At 39.8% G+C, this 19,288-nt stretch overlaps 1 protein-coding gene across 1 annotated transcript in view; it reads left to right on the top strand.

The window, feature by feature from the left end:
* The first annotated feature begins 850 nt into the window (after window positions 1-850).
* The window catches only part of GLDC (glycine decarboxylase), a 38,991-nt gene continuing 20,553 nt past the window's right edge, over window positions 851-19,288 (top strand). Inside the window, exons 1-7 of the mRNA XM_068177572.1 lie at window positions 851-1,084; window positions 1,185-1,263; window positions 11,037-11,172; window positions 15,040-15,204; window positions 18,059-18,136; window positions 18,608-18,755; window positions 19,003-19,199. Coding sequence (XP_068033673.1) covers window positions 878-1,084; window positions 1,185-1,263; window positions 11,037-11,172; window positions 15,040-15,204; window positions 18,059-18,136; window positions 18,608-18,755; window positions 19,003-19,199 — 1,010 coding nt within the window. The 5' untranslated portion in view covers window positions 851-877. The remainder of the gene's footprint in view (window positions 1,085-1,184; window positions 1,264-11,036; window positions 11,173-15,039; window positions 15,205-18,058; window positions 18,137-18,607; window positions 18,756-19,002; window positions 19,200-19,288) is intronic.

Genomic DNA, 19,288 nt, shown 5'->3' on the forward strand with positions numbered 1-19,288 from the left:
AAATACATACTGGTAAAAATGAGTGAGAGCTGTTTCCTTTATAATAAAGTATTTATAATAGCTCAGATTATATCAGAGATGTAATTTCATGTTTACTACAGAAATGGAGAGCTTGCATGAATCAGTGAACTTTGGTGCAAAGTAAACTTACATTTATGTTCCAAAGTAGTGATCAGTTACCTTACTAAATTCAGGAGTTAGTAGATCTGTGATACAATTAAGATGAAATTAATGAAAATCTTGGATTCTTTTTTTCTTACATTGTTATTTTATTTAAATGTCGATTCAAATATATGTCCTCAATGTGGCAGCTCTGGGGTTAGCTCTAGAAGATGAAGAAATGTTTATAAGCAAACATACAAGTTTGTAACTATGACAGTATCATCCTCAGAGACACAGAACTGAAAGATGAGGAAAAGTAGGTTCCAGTTACCTCTCCGCTCCCCAAGATTAACATCACCAAACGTTAAAACAGTAATAAACACAGACACACACGCCCCGGTAGCAGCTGTGGACACCGTGCTGCTCATCCTAAAGCTCGCCACTCGAAAGCAAGTCCACGCTCTGCTAAGGAAACACAGAAACCTTTTTCTCCCATATGAGCAAGGCTTTTGTGAACGAAAACTCTCTCTACTGGGAAAATGTCCTCCGGGGTGTGCCCGTGAGCCGGGGCCACAGCCGGGTCAGCCCGGCGCGGGATCCTCGGCGCGGCCCGGCGGGGGTCAGGGCCGGGGGGCGGGCGGGCAGGTGGCGGCGGGCGGGGCGACCGCGGCGCCGCCCCCGGGCCCCATTGGCGCGGGCGGTGGGGGCCGCGCCGCACCGCCCCCCGCTCACAAGTGTGAGCGCCCGGCGGTGGCCGCAGGGCTGTGCTGGGGGCATGCAGAGCTGCGGGCGCTGGTGGGGGCGGCTGGCGGCCCGCGGGGCGCCGCACCTGTGGGCGGCGGCGGGGCAGCGGCGCTGGGGCGGCGGGGAGGCGGCGCGGTGCATCGAGCAGCTCCTGCCGCGGCACGATGACTTCTCCCGGCGGCACATCGGGCCCCGGGAACAGGAGAAGCGGGAGATGCTGCGAACAGTCGGGGTGCAGGTAGGCGCCGTGCGGGGCGGGAGCTGCGCGGCCGGACCCTCCCGGTGCGGGCTGTGCCGCCCCGCGGGAGCTAACCAGGGCGTGCGGGCGCTTCTTGCAGAGCGTCGAGGAGCTGATGGACAAAACCATCCCGGCCAGCATCCGCCTCCGGAGACCGCTGAGGATGGATGACCACGTCTGTAAGTGACCGCATGGCCCGGGGTGCTGCCGGACTCCCCGCACCCTTCCGCGGCCCCTTCCGGTCGCCAGCGCCCGTGGGGGGTGGGGGGGACTTGGGGTGCGCACCCCCTGCCCCGATGTCCCCGCTGCCCCGATGTCCCCGCTGGGTCTGGTCTTACCGCCCCAAGTTAGAAGTGCAGGGTAAGACTTAAATAAGCGTAGCAGCACAATCACCGACACTTCATTCTTCTCCGACCAACTCCGTAGAGTAATTTGGCTGCTGCGTTTACTGCTTTCCTCTCGGAGATCGGTAGGAAAATACGTGTAGCAGACAGGGGCTTCTCGAAAACCTCGTTTGGAGCTCAAGTACTCCATTGACTTCACTTTGTCCGAAGAGCCTAATGTGAAGGGAAGCGTACGACTAAAAATCGTCCCCTTAGTATGGACTGTAGCTTCAAATGGGCCACTGCCTTTTGGTTGTTCTTATGTATCTGCAGTATTTCTTTGTTATTCCTCCTCCCCGACCCCCCACCAATAATAACCTGCATATTTTCATAACATGAAAAGTCTTTGTCTCCATATTATGGATACACAGTAAACTAATGGCCAGAATTTTAAATCTGTCTAATTGAGTGTTATGCGTAAACTGCAGGAATACTAAACATCTGAATCAGCTATTGTGGCAATACAGTAGTTCAGCAAATTGCTATAGGAAACTTGATGTGATTTCATGAGGTTTTAGATATAAATGTTTTTAAGAGTTAGCAAGCACAGTACACAATTTTTGCCTACATAACTGCATTTTTGAGGAAAATCTGTGAACATGATGCTGGAAGTCCTGTAAGTGAAAGAAACACTTAAAAATCCCCAATGCTAAACAATTACAATAGAACTAACAAAGCTCAATGGGCATTCAGATGTGGGATCCAGTTACATCAGTATTAATTTCATTTTTGTGTCACAATCCTTTGCCTGATTTGTAGAAAACTTGATTCCTCTTGCTGGCATTTTCTCATTGCTCATCCGTGTTCTGTAATTTGAGTGTAAACTTCAGGCCTGCAGCTCTGGTGAGGTTCCTGGCCAGTTCAATCTGGTTACTCTGAGATGACATCACGCATGAGAGGCAGCACCACAATGAACAGCCGGGAAAACTAGACCCTGAAAAGACAGATTCTAGCCAGGAGGTATACAACAGGAAATGATAGTTTCTACCTCTAAATTTTTTTATTAGTACAATGGTATTTTAGTATTTCGTAACTTTCTATCTTATTAAAATGGGGAGAGGCTGGGTAGAGAAGCAGAATTTAACAGCCTTCTTGTGTCTGTATAACTGCTGAAAGTACTGCTTGGCATATTTCCTTATGGTCAATGTGTTTTAATCAAGGTGGTCCCTGACTAAAAATGACTTTCATTGACCTCAAAAAAACTTTTTAGGTTACTATATTTCTAGGTCAGTAGAAGGGGTGAAATGCAATTTGTCACTAATAATTATGTCTTGGAAGCCCTTCCAATTTTTTTAATAATTAGTTTTTATTATTAATTAATATGATACTCTTTACAAAATTGTACTTCACCAAAACATTCATAAAAGTAATACAGGATAGTGGGCACTAAAATACTTATACATTATTGAAAACGAAACTGGTGACATCAGCCTAAGTCACAGTCTTGATGCAGTGCTCAAATGCTGATTTTCTTAGTATTTTTGAGTGTATGTCTCCTACACAGTGGTGCATTAGTTGATGTCCTGTTGTAGGCAAGTTGTCACAGTGTAACAGGACCTTATTAGTTAACAGTGGTTCACTGGCATTTTGTTCCACTTGCTATGCTGTTCTTGTTCCCTTAGAGTAAACTTTGAAAGAATGTGACTGTGATGCAGAGTCTGACATTGTGCAGCATGCTACAGTGAGTTTTCAAAAGAGATGCTTGCATGAGGTACAGAAAACCCTTTTTTCTGTATACAACTGTATATAGAAAACTATATACAACTTTTCTTTTGCAGCCAGTGTGCTGAACTATCTTTTATAATTTAATGTGTAGTTATTTGTCACTAGTTTTCCCCTGAACTGCTAGCAGAAAATTCCACAGCTTTTAAAATTAAAGTTTAAAGCCTCAGCTTAAAATTGTGCAGCATCACATTGAACATCTTGTACCCAGGACATTGTAATCTGAGTGAAGCTTGCTTCCTCTTTAATGTACTGTTAGAACACTTTCCAATCATCAGGATGGTATTTCTTATGTAAGGATGGGGCATTATTTCTCTATTATATACCTTTTACTAAAGGGAATTAGCAAAATTGGGCAGTGTCATGAAAACTGTATTATATTTTAATTTAAACATTTGTTTTTATTTGCATGAATGCTCTCACATGTGGAAAGAGAAAATAGAACAAGGAAATGCAAAACACATTATTCAATGAGCTTCGGCATTTATAAAATTTATATTACAAATACAGCAATTTCCACTTGTCTTTATAACTCAAAACTGTAATCATAGTGATCCCACAAATTTGAGTGCAGCTGAAAAAATGAGCTGTGCTAGAGCTACTCCTTTATAGTAACAAACACAGCTGAGCTTACATTGAAGTCTCATTGAAGTCAATCCTTACAGATAGAATTAGACATGCAGTTCAGGAAAACCACACACCCACCATAAAAAGCATGTCTGTGTATCATGGGTCTCTGCAATTATAGTTGGGTGTTTTGGAAAGCTTTCATAGCTGTAGACTTCATCTCAGGTGTGTATAGTTGATGTGTACATTTGATATATAATCTTCAAGTTTTTATTCGGTGTGTGTCACTAGAAAAGATCACATTACAGATCCTTCCATTGATAATCTCACAAGTTGTCTAAAAGAAGGAAAATTAATCAAGTGTGTGAATGCAATAGCAGTAAAGAAAAAGCAGTCTCCTGTGGATGTAGCTTTTGTTAATGAGTTTGTTTATATGGCATTGCATATTCCACTGATGATAAATGAAACCTCTGATTACAGTAGAAGCACACTCTTTTTGTACCTATGTTCTCTCCTAGACATTTTAGCACAGACCTACTCTTCAGTGGAAGAATGAAGCTTCATTACTTCCCTGAAGGACATAACATATATATAGAGAGAAAGTTTTTAACCTTACTTACCTGAACATTTCCTGAGGGCAGGAAGGCTCTGCAGAGGGATCTGGACAGGCTGGATCAATGGGCCAAGGCCAATGGTGTGAGGTTCAACACGGCCCAGTGCTGGGTCCTGCCCTTGGGTCACAACAACCCCAGGCAGTGCCACAGGCTGGGGCAGAGTGGCTGCAAAGCTGCTCACGGGAAAAGGCCCTGGGGGTGCTGGTGACAGCAGCTGAACATGAGCCAGCAGTGCCCAGGTGGCCAAGAAGGCCAATGGCATCCTGGCCTGTACCAGCAATAGTGTGACCAGCAGGAGCAGGGCAGGGATTATCCCCTTGTATTCAGCACTCAAGTTGTGAGGTCACAACTTAAATCATGTGTTGTTTTGGTCCCTTCACTACAAGAAAGGCACTGAGGTGCTGGAGCATGTCCAGAGAGTCTACAAAGCCGGTGAAGGTTCTGAAGCACAAGTCCTCTGAGGAGCAGCTGATGGAGCTGAGGTTTTTTAGGCTGGAGAAAAGGATGCTCAAGGGAGACCTGATCACTCTCTACAACTGCCTGACCAAAGTGTATAGCCAGGTGAGGTTTGGCCTCTTCTCCCAGGCAACAAGTGACAGGACAAGAGGAAATGGCCTCAAGCTGTGCCAGGGGAGGTTCAGCTTGGAAATCAGTAAAAATTTCTCCTCTGAAAGAGTGGTCAGGCATGGGAATAGACTGTGCAGGGAGGAACCGTTATTGGAGGTATTCAAGGAACAGCTGGACATGACATGTAGTGCCATGGTTTACATGACAGGGTGGTAATCAGTCAGAGGTTGGAGTTGATGATCTTGGAGGTGTTTTTCGACCTAAATGATTCCATGATCTGTCTTTCTTAAGTAAGAATGACTAGTTATTCTGGTAAATGCCAAACTTTGATGGCACAAATGCATCTACACTCAAAATGCTTTTTCAAGAATTTTTAGTGTTATCTGTATTGGCAGATTTTTTTGTTGTACTGTCATTGTCAGTGATAGAGGAGAGAAGGACTCTAGGTTGTGCTAAGAGGTTTCTGAAATAAAATCCTTTCTTTGGTATGAAAGATGACAGCGCTAGCTATGTCAATTTTGGGACCACAAAAAAAAAAAAAAAGCCATTTTAAAAGTGTCTCTTGCCATGAGCCCACTGAATTCCAGAAGTGAAATAGCAAAATGTCTGATTTCAGCTAACAGTAAATTTCAGTCCTGTACCTCAACTAATTGTGGAAGATGGGCTTTTTTAGTCAGATTTTTCTGCAGAGACAGTAGGAGAAACTTAATTTTGGCATGTAACTTCTGTTCAGTCAATATTTACAACAAGGCTAGACATCTGTTTGACTCTTAATTGGGATCAGCTGGTATTACAGAGCTTTATTCCCAGGTTTACAGGAAGTAGAATTGAACAATCAGCTTTTATTTAGGTATTGAAGGTGCTTTATGCACATATGTTATGATTGACCCATTTGAAGTAAAGAACATATCTTATATGAGTAATCCTCTATATTTTATCCCTACAAACCTGCTATCTATGTCAGTCATAGTTATCCCTGCAATGCTGCCATGGTATGTCCATCTTTATATGTAATGGATAGGTCTTGTGTATATGTTTGTATTTCTGCTTTTTATTTCAGGATTTGAATTTTTTAAAAGGTTGAATTAAAAATACTTCTGCAAACTCCACCAGTTTTTTTTTCTCAAACATTCCCAGGTACATTCTCAAATTTTAGAATTAATCAACACTAGTTCCTAAAATCTTAAGAATGCAATTGGGTCTCCAGTCTAAATATTGTTAGAAGTAATACTGTTCAGAAGCAGTTACAGTGTAATAAAGACTATTTGTGTCTCCAAATTAGCAGCTTTTTTTTGCAGTGAATCTTCTTTAATAGGATTTTATATTTTAAATTACAGCTAAAAATTAATTCTGGGTGAATTTATAATAATCTCCTAATGTCAGACAGATTTTTAGAGCTAGTTTAGTCATTTCAGGTTTCCTGCTGCTGGTGTCCAGGCGGTATGACTCAGAAGCCTGTGGCAGGGGGTAGTTGTTACCATCTGGAGTGTTGCCACACATAGTGCAGAATCTGTATTACCACCCAGGGTGGTAATAAGTGCACCTCATGCACTTTCAGTCTGATGCTCTTTCTTTCACAGGCAGCAGCCCTTGTGGGCCAGACAGGGAAAGGCATCTTGGTTTACTCAGCCTGCCCCTGCTTTCAGTTCCTGGCAGCATCAGGTTGTGTGTGCTGCCCAGGCTGGCTGGGTGAGCAGAGGTAGCCTGAGTGAAAGGAGGAGGGGCAGGGCACCATGGCTTTCTGCCCATATCTTGAAGTTATGGACACAGCACCTGGAACATGCACCTTCCTTGTGCTGTCCTACGCCATTATTACTATGTGCCTGACAGTGCTTTGGAATTACTTTTCTTCAATATAATCTGTTTTTGGGGGTTTTTTAAAGAGAATATATTAAATAATTAAGGGAAATAAATTAATCGCCCTTTTATCAGCAGTTCTAAGGATCTTGCTTCCTTGATCTCAGAGGCTAGATTATTTTTAAGATCTGATATAAAGTGAATAAAATATATCAAACAGTAACCTTCTTTTTGTATTGCATGGTTAAAGTTGTATAACTTGAACTGCTCCTTTTGTATTTTCTTCACTCTCATTCTTTATTGCCATATTTTGCAGGTATCTCACAAGTTCAAGGCAACTCTACTGTGCTAACTACAAAAACACTAGCAAAAATAACAGTATATCATTTTGTGATCTGATAATTCAGTCCCTCTTACTATTTTTGTAATACATTCTGCCTTTGCTATATGTAGATGTAGCAATCTGGAACTGTCCATGAAGAACCTCTCAGACCCTCAGTAAGTTTTCTCCAGTTATAAGAAAGGCATACAGCAAAAGCAGTGGACATTATTCTGAGTACTGTCTTTGATCATAATTTCTAATGAGTTGATGAGGAGAATAAAGATCAACTGCAGTAACTTAGCTGGCAATTCTTTTGCTGATTTTTTTTGCAGTTTTTTTTAAAGAATTTTTATTGTACACCAAATAAAATGAGTCTATAATAAAGCCATTTCAATCACATTTTCTTAGAACACTGGAAACAAACAGCTGAGTGTGATGGTGGCTGGAGTCCAGCCATTACTTAAATATAGTGAATTTTTCTTTCTGTTTAATTTCCCCATTTTGCATATTGGTTCTTAATCTCATTGCAGGAAGAATTAAGAATAAATTAGTAAGACAACGAAAACATATTTCAAGCTGTGTTTTTTGAACTATGTAGTTAAAATTTTTAGGAATCCTATATGTTTTAGTTTTAAAGAAATTAATTAATACTTAGAATAATGCAACATTTCCACTACATATGCTCCAAGTTAAATACTTTATAGAGCAGAAAAGGTCTGCTATTTTCAGAGTTTGGTGACAGTCTTGGGGACCAAACTGGAAATGTAGCAACTTCATTATGAATTTAAAAATTAATTTTAAAGCATACATAAGATTACTCTTGTATTTCACATTCATCTGCCTTTGTATTAGCATTAGTTATTTACTGAATTATCAATAAAGAGTTAGGCCCCTTTCACAAATAACATTATGGGAATTCACTGTTGAAACCTAGGCTTGACAGAGTGGGAAATAAGGCTACTGACAGAGACACAGACCCAGCTCAGTCTCTAGCCCCTGCCCAGAGTTTTGCTGTGGGGTCAGAGCAGATTGCTCAGGGCTTCACCCAGTCAGAGCATGAAACCTCAAAAGGTGGAGTCCCTGCTCCACTGCTGGACTGTTCTCCTGGGCCCAGATCTCCTTATCTCTAGCCTGAGCCTCTGGCCCTCCTGCTATGCATACAGTGCTTTTAAGAGCCTGGCTGCATCTCCTCCATCCCCTCCTGTTGGTGCTGGAGGTACTGGTAAGCATGGTTTGTTTCATTGCCTTGCTCTCTGGTCTCTGGACTTCAGCTTCTGTATTAACTTCTCTCACCATTACCTGCATTGCTCTTACTTGAATTCAGAACCCTATCAGTGTAAAGTAAACACTGAATTCATGAAATCTTCATGGATTTATGTTTGGTCATAGGTAAGCCAGCCTAATAGATAAATCAGGGGTTACTGACTTCCCATATTCAGGACTGCAGTTATATTTATGAGCTGTCTTCCTAAAGACATACTGTGATGAAGTACTTCCAAGTCAGTAGAAGGCAAAGGGTAAGAAGTCTTTAGCCCTGATCTCTTCGAAGAGGCATATTAAATGTGGGAGATATATTTTGAGCTGTACTGCTGCCATTGCCCTTATAGTGACCAAAGGAGCAGGGAAGTAAGGTGACACAGGAGTGGAAGGAGTATACCCTCTGGTATTTTGCCACCCTGCTTAAAATTACCTGTGTAACTGTCATCACAGGTAGCTCATTAAAATATGATAATTAAAAATATATTCAGTCTTGGAACCTCTCAGTGTAGGTATGCTGGATGGAGTGTGGTTATACTCTTACGCATAATCTCTACCTAAGCTGCTTGCAGCCTCACTAGGCTTTGGCTTTGTGCCTTCAATCAGTTTGGAAGCAGGTTTATTTCCAAGATCTCCAGCACAAGCTAAGTGGCTGCATGTAGTTGTTGTTAGCTACAATTGCAGAGAAATAACTTGGGAAGAAAAGCCCAGTTGAGCAAATAAAGGAAATGTTATCTGTCACATTGTACAGTATTTGTGGTATGTGTTTACTGCAGAAACTGCACTCAGTGCATTTTTTGTGTGATATTGAGCTAGCAAGTAAGTTAAATGATAGCCAACTTCTGCCTTCAACTGCAATTTGGAATTAAACAAGGAAATTCATTACCATTTCCAAGAAATCATTGATGTTTGGATTATGCAAGAGTACAAGCCTCTGTCTGAAATTGCAACCAAACTCTCTTTCATCAAGCTTTTTGCAAGTGGTAGAGGAAGGTCTCTACAATGTTAAAGCTTACTTAAATAAACAACTGCCTCTCTCTTACTAAAAACTCTGTGGGAAGAGTTCTGGGGAGTGGAGTTTTTCACTACACTTTAGAAACTCTGCCCTGGACATTGCTGAGTTCAAACCTACTAAGCATATAACAAGTCTCCAGAAAAAAAAAAATGCAGTTTACTGAAACTAAGAAATCAGTCTTCATACATTAGATCTAATGGTAACACTGAGTAAAAGACAGAGAAGAAATGAACTTTGAAATGAGAATTGAACATCAGTAAAAAACTCTGTGAAAGGTGTAATGTGACTGTGGAATAAATTAATTGAAAACCTGGAGATTTTTGAAAAAAAAAAATCTTTATGCATGAAATGCAATAATAGCAACTTGAGTAAAAAGAAAAAAAAACAAGTTTTGAAATCAGAGCTGAAGTTCTAATATCCTTTTTTGTGCTTGCTCTAGAAATTAATTCAAAACCTAGATAATAATTTGCCACCACATTCTAGAAAATTAACTATTCTGACTTGCTATCTCTTGCTGGAGTAACTTACAGAGAGAAAATGATTTTAAGACATCCAGGCCCAAGGTATTCTAATTCTTTGATTTGTGGCATTATATTATAAAGTGACATCTTCAAGTTGTTCTGAGGGAACAGGACTTGGTGTAACTGCCCCATTACAGCAAACTCTGAGGTCAGATTTGTGGGAAGAATTAAAAAACATCTACTCCCCTCACCCAGGAGGATTGGTGTCCAGTTCTACCCAGGTCTGTTAGGCTGGGATGACCTATCTGTCTGTGTGATCTTAAGACAGTCCACTGACCATCCTTTTGCATTCTCAGCTACTAATATAATTTTAAAATATGACTCTTTGGCAGATGTTTGTAGCATTATTCACTGACTGCTAGGAATGGGTTGACTCAGTATGCACTGCTTTCAGGACACTGAGAAGCAAGACCAAAGTATGGTTGGGGGAGAGAGGGAATGCAAATGCTTTTATTGTGTATACTTCAAAATCATTATTTTATAATGTCTTCAAACTAGATTGGCAGACTCATTTGAAAGTTAATCTCATTTGGAATGTCTTAACTAGAAATAATCTTATTAACTTTTTTTTTTTTAATAAACTGGTGAAACTTGCTAAAATTGAATTAAATGAACTGTTCTGTTTTATCAGCAATTTAGGGAAAATGTGAGGAAATAAAGTTCTATGATACTAAGAAATCATTCCTGGGTGCTTAGTGTAAGCCCCCTTTGTGCAAATATGACTCCGATAGAAACTCTAAACAGCTGTGGATGGCAATGGCTTTAACCAATGTAGATTCTGAAAGATTCAGCTAATAGAAAATGTCTCCCGACGTTCTTTTTAATGCGTGTGCAAGATGGGTCTCCTCTGGGTTGAATTTACGTTGTATTAGCACAAAAAGAGCTCCTTCTGCCTACAGTTGTTTCTCTCACTATTCTTTCCACATGCTTCAGAACCCTCTTATTATTCATGTGTTGCATTTTCAAAATTCTGGCAGAACTTAACTTTCCTAGAATATTTTATCGGGTTACTACCTTATCTTTGCTGGTTTTGACTTGCACTTTTTTCTGCTACTGTTTGTATTTGCACCACCAATGTTGTTTTGTTGTTTTTTGTTTTTTTTACACTGGGGGAGAAGACATTTCAGTTAAAAACTGTTACTGTTACATGTAGCTGTAGCATTCTGACATATAATCTTTCCAATTAGGTGAAAATGAAATCCTTGAAACTCTATATAATATTGCAAGGAAGAACAAGATATGGCGGTCCTATATAGGCATGGGTTATTATAACTGCTCAGTGCCTCAGCCCATCACGCGCAACTTGTTGGAGAATGCAGGATGGTAATGTACCACATTTTATTGTTAAATGTATATGTATAAGTACACATTTGTCCCACAAACCTATTCTTTTACTAAGGCTTTCATATATTTGGTAATGACGTGTATCCTACTGTGTAGGAACTGTGTTGTTCATGCTAAAGCTTAAAATTTACTTCAGAAGATGCTTTTTTCTGTAAAGTATGCCACTAGTTTTATGACTTCTATTTACAGCTCCTATATATTATGAACTAATACAAGATTACATGGTTGCTTTAAGTATACAGACTTACCTCCTAAACAAAAGTAATTATTTCCTAACTTTTGCCTAAATTAAAAACAGCTCCCTCCTCCACTGCTGTACACTATTTGGGTGGAGGTAGTTAAATACTACGCAATACTATGATCATGGTTTTCTGATGTGGAAGTAAGAATCTTCTAAGGAAGTAGAACATTCTAAAGTCTGTTCTCTTAGTATTTCTTTCTTTTTTTTTTTTTTTTTTTTAAACCAGAGACCTTCAAGGTTTGAATATTTATCCATAAAGTGAGTTCTTGTCTTGTCTGATCAAATAATTCTTTTGTGAAAGAATTGGCAGTGACACTGAACTATCATAATAATTCATTTATGAAAAAGCTGAGAATATTGTACTTGATTCTGATCATCCAGTTGACAATTTGGTTTCTAAAGAATTGTAACTCAGGAATCATGCAACAAGAAAAGCTAAATTTCATGTGGACTCTCACTTTCCAGCAGCCTGAATGTCACCCTGCATTTTCTCATTTAGGTTACAATGAGTTACTTTACTTTAATTACTTTATTACTGAGTAATTTTTATTTTAGTAAAATCAGTATTTAAAGGTTTTATATATATTTTAAAAAGCCCAAACAACAAAAAACCCCACAACCAACCAAAGGATCATATTACTCAGTGCAAAGAGTCATTATTACTTAGATGTTATGTGTTTTTTATACTTCGTGTTGCCATAAATGGGTCTACGTATCTGTAGACCTCTAAGTCTTATTTATTTTTAGACTTGTTGGTTCTGTTTGCCATCACTAGTGGAAAAGTTGCAGTGTTTGAAGTCAAGGAATCTATGAACTACATCTATGCAAAGTTTTATTTGGCCTTATCCTTGTTCACTTTTTGCAACATATGCAATCTAAATATTTCAGTATGGTACCAGGAAACAAATTATTGGTTGACAGATGCAAAGACAAGAACAGCTAGAAAGTAAGTGGAACATAATGAACTGCAGACTTTTCAATCCTAACAAGTTATATAGTGTTAATGAAACAACTGAGAGAGTTTATCCATAAATATGATCTTGCACTGTCCAGTAAAGTCAAACTAGATGGCTAACAGCTAAACTATTAGATGACTGAAGTGAAGGCTAAAATGTTTGTTGGAGAGAAAATATATATATGTGTGTTCATGTGTGCTAAAACAACTATGCAGGCTTTATGGAAGCTGTTTAAGAAATCAGACTTATTCCTGCTGAGGGTGTAACACTTTCCATGCTGACACACTTCACGTTGCAGCTCCAAGGGAAATAGTACAAGCTTAGGCTTATTGCTTCTGATTATTGTGTTCCTTACATAACTTGTATTTGCTTTGCTTGGCATTTGTTAGAGCAACCAGAAGTCTCACAAAGTTCAACTTACTTGATTCCTTTGCCCCCAGACATTAAATGTGTAAGAATACAAACATGTACCAAGGATGCCTGCAGTCTCCACATCTCTAGTGTAAATTATTAAACTTTTTAGTTAGTAACACTCAGAATGTAATGAAAGCATTGCATTCTGAAAGTAGCTACATACTGTGCAATATTACTTTTACAGGGTTTGCTTTTAAATTAGTTTAATTTGAAGAACTTGTAGAGAAGTAGACTCAATTAAAATATGTAGATGCTTAAAAAATGCCAAAAAACCCTTTTAAAAGGAGTATTTAATTAAGTGTGCTTATGCTATAAGAGGTGTCTTTATTTGTGGAACTTTTAAGCTTCATAGTAATTTGTGGCAATACTGGAATTCAAGATTTCTTGGTTGATTTTTTTTCCATCTTTCTGAAATTGATTTGTTTTAGTTCAACTGTGTTGACCATTCAAAACTGTAACATCAAAATCATAAGGCTTCATTAATTTTATTTTGTAATATAGTGTACTTTCCCAGCTATGTGGAACAGGAGTTCTCTAATGCATTTCAATTAATCACAGTGTTTTAATTCTTGTTAATCTAATTCTAATTCCTTCTGCAAATTAAGATACAAGAAATGGCCCTTAGGTGAAATAAAATGAGAAAGCACAGTTGTAAAACTTTAGGTACAGAGAAATTGTCTACTAATCAATAAAAGTCATTGCTCATGCAAAGGCATTTGGAATAATTCTTTTTGGTAATAATTCCCTCTTTTCTTCTTGGTGAGAACTGAGTGGGCAGGGGGACCATAGAGAAAAGAAATCTTAATACTACCAGACTGAAAATTTATCTGGCAAACTGAACACTGGGTTTAGCTGCTGTGGAGAAAAAAAAAAGCCATACTATTAGGACTAGCAAGGCTACATGCAGTCTGGGACATAGTCTCACTTGGGAACTCTGCAGTTATATGATGATAATTAGTTTAGTGCTAGAACTGGTCAAAAGGGAAAAGAACCACAGGTTTTGGGAAAATCATCAAGATTTATGTACTCTATACATAGGTATTGCTTTCTGTTACTGTACTGAGTAGTGTATGTGAATAATTCAAGCAGATGTTTCATTGAATTAGACAGTCAATACATTAGCATTATATATTACACTTTGAGTTCACATATTGAATATGCCCTTCTTCTAGATTTTGCATTCTCTTCAGACTTTTTCCTACTTTCCCTCTCACCTTACTATTTTGTTGCTTCTCTCATCCTGCTCAATACCAAGTTCTTTAGCTTGTTTTTAAAAGATCTTTGGTTTTTACCTTCTATTGACTTTACACGACTTGAGCTTCCAAATACTGGAGTCTTTCTGGAAAGCTTATACCTTCACTTCATTTTTCAAAAGTCTAAGACTTGCTACTGCCCGTTTAGCAAAAATCTGCTGTTTTATTCCATCACTAGAAAACAGAGGCCACAAGTGTTTGCACTTACCACTTGTTTCTGGCTGCTACTCTAAATTCAATATGGCGTAAAGTCTGTCCTGAAGTACTATGTAATCTAGTGTCCAAATTTCCAGCAGAGAGGAGAGTCTGACCTCTGGTTTTGCCTTTCATCCCTGGACCATGCTGCTTTGTTTTCTGGACTGTTAAAATAGTGCATGTCCCTTAGATTCTTGTATTTTTTAAGGAGTTGCTTATATTGCACTACTGTCTTGTTCAGCAAATGACAACAGATAAAACTTACATCGGTCTGACTTCCTTCCACTAACATATATGGAAACTGTCATTTCACAAAGAGTTGCATACTTCTGAGCTTGATTCTGTGAAATGTGAAGTGCTTTTCTTCTTACAAGGGTGGAGAGGACTTGATAAATAAAGGTCTTCAGAAACAGTATTGAAAAATTGTGGCAATATCTAGATATGATTGAACAAAACATTCTCCTTTGAATATTGTGACTTGATTTAATTCTTCCACACTCAGCATCTACTTACTCTGTGCTTCTCCATAATGCCTTCACATCTCTGTATTAAAAGTAATTTCTCTTTTCAAAATGGAGAAACAGAATTCTTGTCCTGTAAAAAGTTAAGTCAACACCAGAAGGTAAAAATTAAAATGTTTAAAGATAACTGTATTCTAACAAATTTCCATATTAATGAATTACACTTTTCTATTTATTTTTTCTGTGACACAGTTCAATTATACATTGCCATAACTTTGTTACACATTGATTTTCTTGGACCCAAACTCAGAACTTTTTTCCGACAGGGTTACCCAGTATACTCCTTACCAGCCAGAGGTGTCCCAGGGCAGGCTGGAGAGCCTCCTAAATTACCAGACTATGGTGTGTGATATCACAGGAATGGATGTGGCTAACGCGTCTTTGCTGGATGAAGGGACAGCTGCTGCAGAAGCCATGCAATTATGTCACAGGTACTGTGTTTAAAAATGTGGTTAAATCACAGCAGGAAGTAATTTTGGAATTTGAAGGCATCTACCTCTGTCTAGGCAATGGATTAAAGTTGAGTGTGGCCTTCTTACTGTGAGCAGTTCACTAAGCAACTAGAATCTATGTTGCCATGCCCCAAGAGAAGTTCCTAGTGTTGATGTAAATGTTTAACTCAGACATTTAAGGCCTTCAGAAAACTAAGGACATAGGAGACATTCTAGAGGAAGGAAGACTCACCCTTGTTGGAGGAAGGTTGGGCTAGAGAGCACTTAAGCAAACTGGACCTACGCAGGTCCTGATGTGCCACACCTGTGGCTGCTGAGGGAGCCTCCTGATACCAATACGAGGCCACCCTTGATTGTGTCTGAACAACCACAGTGACTGGGACAGGTGCCTCAGCAGTGGAGCAAAGCAAATGACACTCCTGTCTCCAGGAAGGGAGGAATGAATATGCAGGGAACTACCAGCCAGTCAGTCTCACCTTGATCCCTCAGTGATGATGGAACTGCTAGCCCTGGAAACCATTTCCAGACATGTAAAGGACAAGAAGGGGATAAGGAGTCACAAGCATGACAGCGGGAGGTTATGTTTGACCAACCTGATGACTTTCTACAATTGAGGACTGGCTTGGGAGGGGAGAGCAGTGGGTCCCCCTTAAATCTCCACAGAGAAACAAAAAATTATGGTCTGGATGAGGTGAGAGAGAGATAGATTGAAAACTGTCTGAATGTCAGCCCAGGGTATGCCTGCCAGTGACATGAACTTTAGGTGGAGGATAGTTATAAGCCAAGGGCAACACTGGGTCCAATTAATGATCTGCGTGATGGGGCAGACTGTATCCTCAGCAAACTGATGATGCAGAACTTGGAGGGTCAGATGATGGACCAGTGAGTCATGGTGCGTTCCAGAGGGACTTGGACAGGCTGGAGAAAATGTTGACAGGAACCTTGTGATGGTCAGCAAGGGGAACTGCGAAGTCCTGCAGCTGGGGGAGAAGCAGCCCCTGGCATACGGGGTACATTATGGTGTCTGGCAGGTTGGAAAGCAGCTTTTCTGAAAAGGCCTTTGGGGGGTATGGGTGACACCAGATTGAACACAATCCAGCAGTGTGTACTTACTTGTGGCCAATAGGCAAACAATCTCCTGGGCTGCACTGGAAGGAGGAGTTCTACCAGGACTCCAGGGAGGGATCCCTCCCTCTCACCCTGATGAGTCCTCATCCCACAGTGCTATGCCCACCTCCCCTGTACAACAGAGACATGGACATACTGGAAAGAGTCTAGTTGGATACCAGTACCCTAGGATACCAGCCTGGGTACTGGCAGACACACACCTGCTGCCACTGATACCCCACAGACACAAGGGCCCCTATTGGCTGATGTGCTGCTCCAGTTGCTGGTACTCACTCCATTCCACTCCCTCCAGTCATTTCAATTGCTGCACTATGGAAATGTAGATCCTTTGTGTCCTGATTCCAGTGGCACTCACACACACACAGAGAACATGGAGTCCCCTTACCCATGAAAGGAATCAGGCATTTAACAAGAAGAGAGGACAGACTTCACTAGTTAGGTGCAAGAACTTCAGCAACCAACTATTTATATGTGTCCCCTTACTCCCCTATTTTGCTAAAATTATTGCTCGCAGAATCACTTAACTGTATTATTGTCCCCCTAAACATGTCATAGTAAGACATGTTTGCAATCCCCAAATACTTTTCTCGTGCATCCCATAATGTCTGCTTGCCAAGTGAGGGGAGGCACCCAAACGGTCTGCCTGTTTGTGTTAATGAATTGGAGTTCCCACCTGCGCAATAGGCTCTTTGCTCCTCTGCACTTGTAGAGATGGGTCTCTGTTGGGCTGATTTTCCCTGAGAAGCACCTGGGAGGAGCAGGGACAGGGTGTTATCTGGGCTCCCCCACCTGCCATTGCCTCTCTCTGGGGGATGCACAGGACCTTTTATCACATAATCTCATGGACTGCGGCCTGAGTCTCTTGCGGCCATGCAAGTTGAAAATGTGCATTATTGTTTTTCCATCAGTGATTAAATAAAGCATTAAAAAAGTGTGGAGTACATAATTCTAAGTTGCTAAAAGTGAAACTTTTATTGCTATATCCAAATCTATTTTTGTGGATGCCTGTTGTAGCGCCATGTAAAAGGGATTTGCAAATCAAATGAAATATGAGGAATTCTTGAAGGTCACTGCAGAACTGTGTATCAGGAAGGTGATTACACAGCAGAGACTGTGCAATCATAGTTCTGTATGTGTAAAAATAATTTTCTAACTACTCACTAGTTCAAAGCCTCAGTGTGACATAAAATTCTGCTTACCAGAGAAAACTAGGGAATTGTCTTACCAGAATCATAGAATGGTTTGGGTTGGAAGGGACCTTTAAAGATCACCTAGCTCTATCCCCACTGCTGTAAGCAGGGACCCATCTTCTTCATCTCCCTTTACCTACTTGAATGGCTCTTTTTTTTTTTTTTAAATCCAGGGCAACATTGAAAAATCTGTATTAAAGGCCACAGTTGTATTCCTTTAAAAGAGTGTGTGTGGAGCCATTCCCATGGCTTTTGAAATTAGCTCCCTGTTCTGTTTCATAATATGTTTTAATTTTTGTCATGTATGATTCTCATTTGAGGGTCTGAAATTAACTTTCTTATTGTAAATGTGCCAGAAACATCATTCAATATTACACTTAATCTGGTTATAATAACCAATATTTTCAACTGCCTTTTTACATAGGAAAATTCATTTATTGAAAATAAGCTAATTTATTTCCATGGAAAACAATATATTATTGATGTGTAAATCTTCTTTTTCTTTTTTTTAACAGACACAACAAAAGGAGAAAGTTCTATGTAGATGCCCGATGCCACCCTCAAACTATAGCAGTGGTCCAAACTAGAGCAAAGTAATGTTTTCCTCCATTTTCCACCATATCTTTTCCCTTACACAGAATCCTTTTCTGTTTCTGCCTTGTTGCCATATACCTAACATTTCTGGCCTGTGCTTTCTTTGCAAACTAAAAGCAGAAGTCTGTTATTATTTGGCATTTCTTCTAATTCAAATACAACTGCAAAGAAATTAAAGCTGTTTAAAAAGAGACTAAACATATAATAAAAAGAAAATATTTAATTTCTCCTATAAATTGTATCTTAAGCATTCTCTGTTTACTTTGCTCTGTATTTCTGATGGTGATATCTATATAGTACTATATACCATAATGTGAAACTTTCTCAGGGTTTAGTGCTGCAAAGATGTTCAACTCTCTGTATGTTAAAGAAAAAAGTCATATATGCGTCCATGAAAACATTTTATGAAGTATCACTCCAAGGTTGGAAGTGGTTTGAATATTTTACCTTCTGCATGTTTTTGTTTCCAGTTATACAGGTGTTATTACTGAGCTCAAATTACCCCATGAGATGGATTTCAGTGGAAAGGATGTCAGTGGAGTGTTATTTCAGTATCCAGACACTGAAGGGAAGATCGAAGATTTCTCTGAACTTGTTGAAAGAGCCCATCAGAATGGGGTAAATTTTACTGGTTACACATGTATCAATCTGACGCATCAAACAGCCATATTCATAGAAACTAAGTGTTAATGAGATACTATCTCAGTTACATGCAATTCATAACCATTACAAACATTGCATTACAAGCATTGCACTTCAGCAAGTGATGTGGAACTGTTTGAAAATAAATTAAAAAACCTACCTCCCATGTAAACACCATTTATTTAGAAGAGATGCTGACTGCTTTGTGCATTTCTGTTCTCAGACTCTTGCTTGCTGTGCTACTGACCTTCTGGCCCTCTGTATTCTGAAGCCTCCTGGAGAGTTTGGGGTAGATGTTGTCCTGGGCAACTCCCAGAGGTTTGGTGTCCCGCTGTGCTATGGAGGACCCCACGCAGCATTCTTTGCTGTCAAGGAAAATCTAGTGAGAATGATGCCGGGCAGAATGGTGGGCGTCACAAGGTAAGGGCTCCCTCTGCCATTACGTAAAGATTGAAGTCATTGACTCTTAGAATCCTTAAGGTTAGAAGAACCTTCAAGATCATCAAGTC

Source organism: Anomalospiza imberbis, chromosome Z (genome assembly GCF_031753505.1).
Source record: "Anomalospiza imberbis isolate Cuckoo-Finch-1a 21T00152 chromosome Z, ASM3175350v1, whole genome shotgun sequence".
Taxonomy (NCBI): Eukaryota; Metazoa; Chordata; class Aves; order Passeriformes; family Viduidae; genus Anomalospiza; species Anomalospiza imberbis.